We start from the raw sequence: 11,739 nt of genomic DNA, 5'->3' as shown, positions 1-11,739 counted from the left end.
GTAATATAAATAATTATCGTGAAGATAACAATGCTATAATATAATTTGTATTCTATATCTTAATAATTAATAAAATTTAAATTTTATAAAATTTATACAACGTATATTTTTAATTATTTCAAAATAAGAAAAAATATTGTTTATACATTTTTTATTAATTGTTTAAATATTTTCAACTAATAATGTTACTAGTTAAATATGAAAAACTAAACCTTTTTGTTAATTATAGTTGTATAAAGTTGTTTAAAATAAGGAAATTATTTAAAATATATTATATTAAGTAAAAGTTGAGTGTGTCTGTGATTGGCTATCGCGTTGCAAAGCTCGCCATGCGCGTGCGCGATTGGCGACTCTCGGTAGCTAAGCGAGCGACGTGTGTGAGTGGAGAGACATTCTTACGTGGTGTGTGTGTGTAAAGTTAGCCGGCAGTAGCCAGCAGTTCATCTGCATTTTTGAAAGGTACGTAATCTTTCTTTCTTTAATAAAATATTGTTCTAAATATTACCTGACATAAATCTTTACTTTTATAAAATAATTATATGAAATATATTGATAATTTATTGAAATATAGTCTACTTATAAATTTGAGGTTATTTTTGGTTGTAAAAGTTGCATAGAAAATATTAGGCATTTAAAAGATTAAACAATATAATATCTCATTTTGTATTGATCCCGTATTATTGCCATGCGATAAAAGGGTACTCGTCGTATATTTTACAAGAATTAAGGGGCCTATTCTGTAAACGCTAACGATATCGTTAAGTGTTCTGCGCAGTTCTACGATATAGAAAAACTGCGTAGAACACGTAACGATATCGTTAGTGTTTACAGAATAGTTTATAGTCAAACACTTGTCGATAGACGTAGCAAGAAAATACGAGAAATTGTTTTTTTTTTTAAGAATTTTTTGTTTTTGTAGACTGCAGAAAGAGGGTCTCAACGCTGAGGAGATATCCGAGCTGCAGCGGGAAATTTATAAAACGAAGCGACGTAGACGATGTTATGTCGCAGCAAAGATTAATCGACGGGAAGGTAATTGAATGTCGAATACAAGTTGCGGAAAGATCCGAAGTTGAAAAAGGTACAAGGTGCGAAAAAGGTACGAGGTACGAAAAAGGTGAACGCACCTTGATATTGGAAATAGAGAAATTAACCTTGATATTGGAAATAGAGGACCTAAAGCTCCGTAAGTACATAGCTGTTTATACATTGAAGTCCGTAGAATTGAATGTTACTGATACGGTTACTTGTATTAATCATTTTGTTTAATTAACGTGTATTTCTTTGCTCGCCGGCTTAAAACGAATTAAATATTGTGGCAAATTAACAGTTTTATACAAAGTATTTAACTTTGCTTCAAGAAACTCTTTGTTAGAGTACTTTTATGGAAATATAAAATTCTTATAAAAATATAACATAAAATATAAGTTATTACTAAAATTATATGAAATAATTATTTTTGAATGTTTTGAATCTTTTTTCGATATTTGAACGTATTTCTTTACTAATTGTAAAAGGATTTATCCCATTTAAAGATATATCGGCCCATACATTATAAATTCTTTATCTACTTCTTGAATGTCATCCTTCTTTGGCCATCTAAACTCATTTAAATTAGCAGATAAAAATTTAATTTTACATGTATTTTTTTCTATACGTAACACTCTTGAACGCGAGACAGGAAGAATTGGAAAACTTTTTACCAGTTTTTCCATTGAAAACGCTAAATGATTGGCATGAATTTGAGACATTATTGTCAAACAACGCTGCTGCGCGTGAACAGCTTGTAAGTATTTATAACACAGTAACGATTCTAAAAATGGTACAAGTAATCGACGATAAAGATTAAATTAAATTTTTTTTATTCTTTCAGGAGAAAATGTTTTCCACTCGTGGGGGAAAAAATGGTGCTGAGCATATTCGACGAATATTACGAGCCGTGTTTTCGCCTTGTGTAGCAACAAAAATATCCTGGCAAGGACTCAAAAAGAATGAAAAGTTCAACGGAACTTTCGTTTCACGTGCATTATTTAGTATGTATATTTAATAGTCGATGACAAAAATTGACGATATAATACTTGAATTCTTGTTCGCAGTTTCTGCAAAGCAGCATTTCAATATTGACGATAGGAATGTGGAGTTAACCATAATTAACTGGTTCCGCCGTTCGTCTGAGAGGATAAAAAACCCAGAAGACAATATCTGAATGTATATTATATACCTACCTGATAAAATAAAACTTAATTGTTTGTTTTTCTTCTCCTTTATATATATATATATATATATATATAAAATATGTCAAAGTGAATATGTATATTTTATTTGTGCTCCAACAACTGTCCTCTCATCAAAAGTAATTCACGAAAAATTTGGGTTGATTTATAAATGAAATGTCGAAATATATTAATACTTTATTATTTTTTACTGATCAATAGCTAGCTAATGCTTTCTACGATAAAATTTTTACCAGATAGATGTGAAATTTGAATTACTACATAATTCCGGAACTATGGTAAAAACAGTAATGTTTTTTTTTTATTTTACTCCAGACATAAATTATAATTTGAAAAAAATTAAAAACAACTTAAATAATTTTTTCTTATATTAATTGTTTTATAATCTCAGAAATAGAATATGAAAAAAAACAATTAAGACGTTACTATATTTTTACCAGAGTTTCAAAGTTATAGTCCAAATTTCTCACATTTATCCGATGAAAACTTCATCGTAGAAAGCTTCGACTATCGACGTATACAAAATTGTCTAATGTTAACATATATAATTTTGCTAAAAAATGCACTGAAGCACTAAAAATTGGCTTGATTCATAAATAAAATGTCGAGATATGTTAAGTTAACTTATATATTAACTTAACATATCTCGACATTTTATTTATGAATCAAGCTAATTTTTAGTTGTTTCAGTGCATTTTTTAGCAAAATTATATATGTCCAAATGATGACCATTTTATGTCCGGTGAGGACATTCTAAGGACGTCCTTTGGATGTCTTTTGGCGAGACATAGGACAACCGTTTTTACGTCCATGGGATGTACACGGGATGTCTATCGGATGTCCTTAGGACCCGTTTCGGATATCCGATTTATGTCGTAATCGTGTCCATGTGTTGTGTGGGAAGTGTAGGGTGTGGACGTGCGAACACGAACTCACGGACAACGTGGTTTTCTCAGGAATTACGCCCAGATAACTCTAGTATGCACATAAGATATAATATAGTAACGTAAACTATAATAATATATATATATATTATTTAGGTTATAACCTACAATTATTTGAGCATAATTTCCCAAAGCACCCCAGCGTATTTAACAGATATTACACTTCATTTCTCGCGATAGCTTCTTGATGTGCGAAATGATTAATTCCTCTTCTTTCTTCTTGCTAATTCTGTATGTTTAATTCCTTGTTCCTTATTCCTCTCATTATGCATGAGCTCATATAATGCGAACATACTGTAGACATATTGTGAATATACTGAAGATATACTTTAGACATACGTATAACATTCTTGAGATATATTCGGTATATTTTCACAAACTGCCAGCGAAATTCTATGGGATAAGGCAACGCGGACATAGTACATTATGAGTATATACTCGGCATATCACAGACGTATCTCCAATATTATACGAATATTGCAATATACTTTCGCAATATCCTACTATCGTTCTCATAATCTACATGTGCTGTCTCGGTATGCACATATCCAGGATGCATTTCAGGATCGGCAACTGAGAATTATTTAACTAAGGAAGGTATTATTAAAAAATGCAGACTTTTTTTCGTTCCAAAGGTATGTATTAGAGATAAAGAAGACAAATAACACAATATGTGTATATATATCTTAATATCTAATAAATCTATTTGTTCAGAATCCACACCGCCACCAACAATGGCAGAGAGCCCTTCAGCGATCAGAACCTTTTCCTGATAAAGCGGTTATTTATGAGAAACATTTTACTCTTGATGATATTTTATATCAAGATAAAATACTTCTCAAAGATGGGTCAACTTTTTTATCAAACAGACATACAGCTTGTTTGTCATCGACAGCAATTCCACAGTTATATCATCAAGTATATACATAATTTAATAATATGATATTTAGTTCATTGAAATATTTTTGAGAATAAAATAATTGTTTTTGTTTGTATCTCAAATTTTTTCTAAAATTATCCATGGTACCAGCTCGTTACAATAAAGAAACTTAATTTTCATGTTATCATTAATAATTATTATTTTAAATCCATCTTATATATCCATCTTTTAACCAATCACGTGCATGGATCTGGTAGTTTATCATCTGGATAAGTTTAACCGCAAGATAACTGGACGTGAGGAAATCGGGCATTATAGCGTTTTCGACCGGGATGGGTTAATCGCTCCGGGAGCGATTAATGACGTCATAATACCAATCACAGCCATTCTTCTGAAGAAGGGAATAACTGTGATTGGTCAGTTTCAGAGGAAAAGAAACTGAAATGGGTTAACCCAGCACGAGTCGAAAACGCCATTATACTGTAGTTCAGTTCATTTAGCAGACGACTTTAATATTTTTTATTTTTGACTTTTCCAATCGTTTGGGAATCGTTTGGGCAAGTTTAAGAAATCGCTCTTATAATTTGGGAAATAATAGTTTAGTCAGAATTAATAAATAAAAATTGGGCGTTGAGCTAGCAGACATAGGCTTAGTTTACATCGTGCATTTGATACGCGTATCAGGTACCATATTCGTATCAAATTCCTACTAAATATTTAGTACGCACGATGTAAACGCTGCCGGATCAATTGGTACAAGCGTATCAAGTAGGAGTATCGTACTAAACTGATACGCGTACCAAGTGATACAAATGTCGATGTAAACGCATAAAACGCATTTTAGAGAGAATTTAGCAATTGAGCATAACCTCAGTGCTAAAATCTAAAAACCGGTGTGAAAATGTCTTAGTAGGAGACATCAACATGAATTAAATTTGTATTATATTTTTACATGCTTATGTCACGTCCCGGAGGACAGACCTTCCTACTTCCGGCGTACCTAAGTCGCTGAAAATAGTGACGCTCTCTATGCTTTTGAGGCTACCTGCTGGGCCGGCAATACCTCGGGATGTCGAGAGCTAGGATCGGTATAGGAGAATTAGTGCGTAGGTGAATAGAATGACTTTTATGGCAATTACTCTTGTTTTATACTGCTACTTCTCTTTATTGTTTACTACCAAAGGGGGGGGGGGTAGGGGTACATGTGCGATGCTCATATGATTATTCCGTGATAGGGTCGGGGTTTGCAAGGGAGCCTATTAGATCGTCGAAGTCATTTGGCGTTAGGGGTGAAAGGGCTTCAAAGGGGGTGTAATCGATGAAGGGAAGGTCGTCTGTTGAGGTGCTGGCGTCTGAGGTTTGGGGGGTGGGCTGAGGGTTGGTGGCCTGGCGCTCATTCACCTCCACGGGGGTTAACCCAAAGCAGGCTCTTGTACTTGAATTTAGCGCTATTTGAATCTGAGCGGCTTGGTGAGTTAAATTAAATAAGTGAGGAACATCTAAATCGATGGAACGGATTAGACGTAGAATGCGCGAGCGCGCCCCCACGTACTGCTCGTAGCGGCGGAAAAAGCGCCTCCTCCGCGTGTAGTCTGCTGGTGGCGTCATCTACATGAATGAAGAAATGAGGAATTTCGTGAGTGGACTTGGATTTGAATGAGGATAGTCGAAACCTTACCCTGTCTCGTCTAAAGTTAGGATGATAGATGAGCTTGTTGTCCTAAGGAGAGATAAAATTGAATGATTTAGTGTTTTGTAGGGAAAGGAGACGGAAGGACTTTTATGTCTTGCTCTTAATAGTTGTTATTATTCGCGTAAGCCCATACTATTAGCAGAAGTAAGAATTCACAACTTTGTCTATGCCGATCTACGCTCGCCGCAAGCAACCATTCAGTTATAGGCGGATACGTTTCTACCGGGGTCTCTCAGCACATGCAAACCTGAGAACCTGCATAGACCTCGGACACAAGGCTTTTTGTCTCGCTCGCTTTTGTCTCATTCGGATGTTGGCCTGTTTTCCGTTACTACCACAGTTGCGGAATCTTTAGGACAAATAGTATGGCTATTGGGTATGTTTAGCTACATCGGATGATAAAGAGCGTTCAACAAGTTGCAGGGAAACTCAAGTAATACAAATTTATTAGGAACTAAGAGGGACTCAGGTTGAATAATGGCAGGGATGCGGAAAAGATGTTGAATAATTCCAAATATGTTCTGTCTCTGGGTAAAGTAATGATTAAAGGTGATACCATTAATGTGTTGAATTCGGAATGATATTCTAAATGATGATATACAGCAGTGCTTGAGCTTAGTTGCCCTTTTCGAGCCGATTCCCGAACGCGCCGCCTCCTATGCCCCCACTACCGCGCGCGGCCTTGATGGCCGAGCCGCCGATCTCGCCCGTACGCTTTGTCTCAGGAGCAGCTCTGTATAAGAAATGGTGCCCTGCACCACAAAATTCATTAAAATTACTTTAAGTAAATAATTTTTGTTTTTATAAACAAAAAATTACTAACTTTTTTATTACTAATTTATTTCATATGTAGTATAACAATATGTAAAAACATAATATATAAATTAGAATTTTGACAATAGTTTAATTTCCACATCACTCGTGAGGTATTATTATTGATGCTTTTTTTTAAGTGGTTTTCTCAGTAGGCCTAATCCACTAAAAGATGAAATATAATATATAGCTTGGCATTCTTCTAATCTTTTCCTGTCGTTTTTATATATCTTATAATATATAAAATTTTGTTTTCCTGCCAAGCTGTATATTATATTTTATCTTTTAGTGGATTAGGCCCACTGAGGAAACCACTTTAAAAAAAACGCATGAATAATAGTTTTCCACCTCACGGGTGATGTGGAAAACTATTGTCAAAATTCTAATTTACATATTACGTTTTTACATATTGTTATACTACATAAAATAAATTAGTAATAAAAAAGTTAGTACTTTTTTGTTTATAAAAACAAAAATTATTTACTTAGAGTAATTTTAATGAATTTTGTGGTGCAGGGCACCATTTCTTATACAGAGCTGCTCCTGAGACAAAGCGTACGGGCGAGATCGGCGGCTCGGCCGTCAAGGCCGCGCGCGGTAGTGGGGGCATATGAGGCGGCGCGTTCGGGAATCGGCTCGAAAAGGGCAACTAGGCTCAAGCACTGATATACAGGGATATTCGGTAGTAATAATTCAACGAAATAGAATCAGAGCAACGTTTAATTTAACGGAGATTAAGAGTTTCACAAAATTATTCAAAATGATTATTTGTGATGGTATTCAATAAGGTTTTATAATAATTATACAATAAAATTATAATGAATTTAAGATAATTATCATACTAGTAATTTGCAGGGAAATATTGTTAAGCAACAATAATTTTAGCAATATTTTGGTATAATAATTTTGGATAAATTCGATGCTAAGGAAACAATAGGTTCGCAAGAGTAATTAATAAAATAATTTAGTACAATAAGTTCAAGATAGGGTCAAACTACCAAAGCACGAAAATATTTAATATTCCATATTAATAAGACGAGTAATGACTCAGCGAAATATTTAATGTAATAATTTAGGGAAAATATTCAATATTATTAGAACAATTAGATTCTGAAAATATTCAATATAATATAGTAACGAGACGAGTAATAATTTCATAAAAACGTTTAACATAATTTTTTACAATAATTTCTGGAACAGAAATTGTTCAACATCATAAATTGTAACAATATTTAACATTACTGAAATGATTAGTTTTCCAATTTAATAATTTGCCAAGACATTTGGTATCAACAAGATAATTAATAATTTTACAAAATATCAGGCACGAGTAATAATTAAATCATCATCATTGTTCGTCTTCTCAATAAAGTTAGTATAATAAGACAACCAACAATAATTCACAATTTATATTCAATGCATAACAGAATAATATGTAATAATGCTCAGCATCTACAAACGAAATAGAGATTCACAAATAATGGGCAAAACGAGAGATTCACAAGAACGTACGATAAAATAGTTCGCAAGTACATGCGGCGAAATAATAATTCACAATACAATAATGTGTATGATCGATCAAGATCGTATAGAATTCATTATTTCCTTTGTTCATATCGAAATAATACTATATCATTTAATAGCTGTCAATTTTGCTAATTCCTGATTATTTCATTTAATAAAAAACCTATTAATGGTTATTTCATCAAAATTTGAATATTCTAGACGATGTGTAATTAATCATATCTTAATAGTTCCGTTATTAAATTCAAATTAGGCATGATTAATTACTATCTTTTAATTGAAAGATTCTAAGCTTTACAAAATTTAAGATTATTTCCTGATTCGCGCGGATAACTTGATCGGTCACTGAGATACAAGTTCTACACACACACACACACATATATATATATTCACATATAAGGCTCAAGCAATAAATTCGCAAGACAATATAAAGTCACGATAATAATGCCTTTTAATTTAAATGAGATTGCTGGTACTTACGGATGACTCCGGGTCCGCAAGGGCCACAATTTAAGATCTTATTTCCCCTGTTTCCTTCCTTCCGGGTTCCGACAGATCGCTAAGACTTCGTTCTTGGTGTAATTTCAAACTATCACCAAGATTCCTTTTCGGAATATTGCGATCACTTAAGACTGTTACGGAGATATTATTGTAACGATACTGGAGTACCGCGCGCCGGGACAAGATACCGTCTTTTATATTATAATGCATCTTAGTTACCCGCCCCCGCGCCTCGGTTGCCCTAGTTCCGATGCATAGATGAGTAGGGTGAAATCGGCGGCATATCGATATCAAAGTTATCAGATAGTCTAAACAGTCTCAATGTCAGACTTTTTCAATGTTAAAGTATGTATCATCAATTGCATCACCTGTCGCGGTGCAGCATCTTGTTCTTGGAAGCCTTTTAATAGAAAATATTATCTAATTCTCCCGAGTCTTATTAATGGAATTTGTTTCAATATGATTTTGGGATTGACCATGTTTCAAATTGGCGCGGATGATTTCTCAAATAGTTACTATTTCTCAGGCTTCAAGAGTAATGCCGATTTATAAGCAATATGTGCCGATACATATTATTAATTATGTTTCGGCCGATTAAAATTATCCTTAATTAATATTCACAATTGTGTAAGGTAGCTCTAGTACGCGACACCAAATTTTGTTTTTCGCGCCACTTGTGAAGAAATGGCATTGCGTTTGCCGAGGCGCTCGAGTCACCTAATCCGCGACAGCGATTGGGCCTTCCGTCCACGTGATATATTGTACTACGCCTTATTGGCGTAACAGCAGTTTCGTGCACACTATTGGTCGATTGATGCGACACCTAGCTGTGCAGACGACAAGGAAGAAGAAGAAGAGCGCGCGGAGGAGAACTCTCTCGCGGTGTACGGCTGCACGCAAAAAAAAGACGAGATGTACGCGAGTGTTCGTGCTACCAAATAAAACCAGTATTTTCATTAACTGTGAATTAGTGCTTTCTTCTGCTACGTCGTGGTTGTGTCCAATTCCCTATTCCCCAAGCTATCTATCCTGACATTAAAATCCCGTTACGAGAGTTTTTCTATTCAATCTCCCTCTCGAACGTTCCAGATCTTTCCTTTGGCTTTCCGCGGTTCTTTTAAAATCAGTACCCCCGCCTTACAGCCACAAAATTCAGAAGTGGGATGAAGAAATATAGTTTACAAACCACGTAGCAGTTTGTGCCGTCGTACTAATCATATTCGTTTCGCGAATTCGTAACTTCGCTCAAGTTATAGTCTCTCCGCCATATTGGCTCGTTCGCGCGTGTTGTCTTCGTGCTCCCGCGTTTAGTTCTTCCGCCATTTTGAGTGTGTGCTGGAATTTTCCATAGTCAACGGTTTTTCTTTCTACTGCCGTACTTTTGTTTTACTGTTTGCCGTCGATGTGAACTCGTCGGTGATACCACGTAATAATGGAGTCATTGCGTGTTAAATTAAATAAGTTCTCGCTTTCTGAACTTAAAGAAGAGCTCAAGAAATATGACCTTCCCGAGAAAAATTCTAAGGAAGAGTGTGTTGATGCGATCATGTCGCATTTTGCAGGCTATCAAGGCCCGACGGATAATACATCCGAGTGGAAAAGTATCCAAGGAGACGAGGAAGATCGTCTGTTACAAGAAGGTACTGTACCCGCCGATTCTCAAATACCTCAAGTAGTGATGCGTCATATGATGCAACAAATTGCATTCCTCACGGAACGTGTTTCTCAGCTGTCAACGTTGAACGTAAACCCGACTCAGAATACATCGTCAGATTTGCGTAATCCACTGGCTACGACGAGGAATATCAGTGTCGAGGATCATCAATCACAATTCTTGTCTGGACATTCAAATGCTTATCGACCTGAGTTTGCAACCGTGCCCCCTGCGCAAGCTGTCTCTCTTCTGGCTTCGCAGATTCCTCATTTTCACGGCTCAGAAGATGATGATGTTGAGCTCTGGCTCAATAAAATTGAAAGGATTGCTACAGTACATGGCGCTAGCAGTAACATCAAATTGTTAGCCGCTACAACCAAGCTGCAAAAAACTGCAAAAGAATGGTTCGAGCTAGATGTCGAACTTGTGAATGAATCGTGGGATATCTTTAAAGCTGCTATCGCCCAACGATTTAGACGAAGACTTTCGTATCAAGAGACAATGCAGAAAGTTGAGTCTAGAAAATGGAACTACTCAAAGGAGAGCTTCCAGGACTACGTTACACATAAGATGAAGCTGTTACTCCCTCTTAGACTGCCACCTAGGGAGATAATTCAGTTTCTCATCAGTGGCATTACTAATTTTGTCATTCGGAGCACCGCTGCTTCTCTGAATGTAAACACAGTGGATGAATTCCTAGACAGGATGCATTTTACCATAAAAGCCGCAGGCGCAACGCCAAAACGTTCATCACCTGTTTTGCCAAAAAAGGACAAGTCACGAGACTCCAAGGACTTGCATAATACCATGGACTCTTCTCAAAAGAAACCATCTTCACCAGTGCTCTCGAAGGATGTGGTGTGTGCCTATTGCAAGGCAAAGGGACATGTTAAATCAGACTGTTACAAGTTGAAGCGCAAAGAGCAGTCTACATCTACGTTAGTGCCCGCTGGTTCACCCTCTCCGGTAGCTGCCGCTGCAGAGCTCAAGGCGTCCAGTCCGTCTGCTTCTTCCCAGGAGGATTCACCATTGGTTGGCTGTGTTGATGCAGATTCCAAACGTCAACTCCGGTTAAGTGATCAGATCGTTGAAATTAATTCTTTGAACGGTGTACCGTGTAGTTTACATGCATTGTTGGACACCGGAAGTCCCGTTTCATTTATTCGTGAGTCAATTTATAAGATTTTCTTTGGACAAAACGTTTGTTACAATAGCGCTAACGCTAAGAAATTTCGTACTTTGAACGATTCCAAAATTGAAGTAGTTGATAGTAAAAAGACTCTAGTTGGCTTATCTTCCTCACCGGGGTCATTGTTTCATGTTGATTTTCAAATAATTCAAAATGATAATTGGCCTACACATGTTGTTTTAGGACGTGATTTTTTGAGCTCCAACAAATTAACGCTTGTTTTTAGTCCTTCCGACTTAAAATCGCGTGAGTGTTTAAAACTGATTAATGAAGTAGCTTCCGCCGAAATTTATGAGGAAGATGAGGA

The 11,739-nt window shown here is 35.8% G+C and overlaps 1 protein-coding gene and 1 long non-coding RNA gene across 4 annotated transcripts; one reads left to right on the top strand and one right to left on the bottom strand.

Annotated features, from left to right (window-relative positions):
• The first annotated feature begins 352 nt into the window (after positions 1–352).
• On the top strand, positions 353–2,261 carry LOC118646307. 3 transcript variants are annotated; one of them, XR_004963868.1, is made up of 5 exons: positions 353–459; positions 920–1,186; positions 1,682–1,786; positions 1,874–2,033; positions 2,097–2,256. XR_004963868.1 is itself a non-coding variant. In XM_036288900.1 (4 exons), the coding sequence occupies exons 2-4, from the start codon at positions 1,640–1,642 to the stop codon at positions 2,204–2,206; spliced, it is 417 nt and encodes a 138-aa protein (XP_036144793.1). In that variant the 5' UTR covers positions 353–459; positions 920–1,639; the 3' UTR covers positions 2,207–2,261. The 3 variants fall into 3 exon arrangements, 2 of the variants coding, with proteins under 2 accessions (XP_036144793.1, XP_036144799.1); XM_036288900.1 differs by having other exon boundaries at positions 920–1,786; positions 2,097–2,261; XM_036288906.1 differs by having other exon boundaries at positions 363–459; positions 927–1,786; positions 2,097–2,261.
• Positions 2,262–2,321: 60 nt separating this feature from the next.
• LOC118646313 lies at positions 2,322–3,485 on the bottom strand. Its single transcript, XR_004963869.1, has 2 exons — positions 3,287–3,485; positions 2,322–3,209 (listed from the first exon to the last, which is right to left on the bottom strand). It is a non-coding gene; the product is annotated as an uncharacterized LOC118646313 (long non-coding RNA).
• Positions 3,486–11,739: the final 8,254 nt, after the last annotated feature.

This window comes from Monomorium pharaonis, chromosome 1, assembly GCF_013373865.1.
Source record: "Monomorium pharaonis isolate MP-MQ-018 chromosome 1, ASM1337386v2, whole genome shotgun sequence".
NCBI classification, from domain to species: Eukaryota; Metazoa; Arthropoda; class Insecta; order Hymenoptera; family Formicidae; genus Monomorium; species Monomorium pharaonis.
This window is presented reverse-complemented; position numbering and strand designations above follow the sequence as displayed.

What these genes read in the sequence shown, in the direction of transcription:
- LOC118646307 (XM_036288900.1), top strand. Translation starts at nt 1,640, where the DNA reads ATGTATTTTTTTCTATACGTAACACTCTTGAACGCGAGACAGGAAGAA. An exon ending in CTGCTGCGCGTGAACAGCTT is followed by an intron (nt 1,787 to 1,873) that starts GTAAGTATTTAT and finishes TTATTCTTTCAG; the next exon opens with GAGAAAATGTTTTCCACTCG. An exon ending in CGTTTCACGTGCATTATTTA is followed by an intron (nt 2,034 to 2,096) that starts GTATGTATATTT and finishes TCTTGTTCGCAG; the next exon opens with TTTCTGCAAAGCAGCATTTC.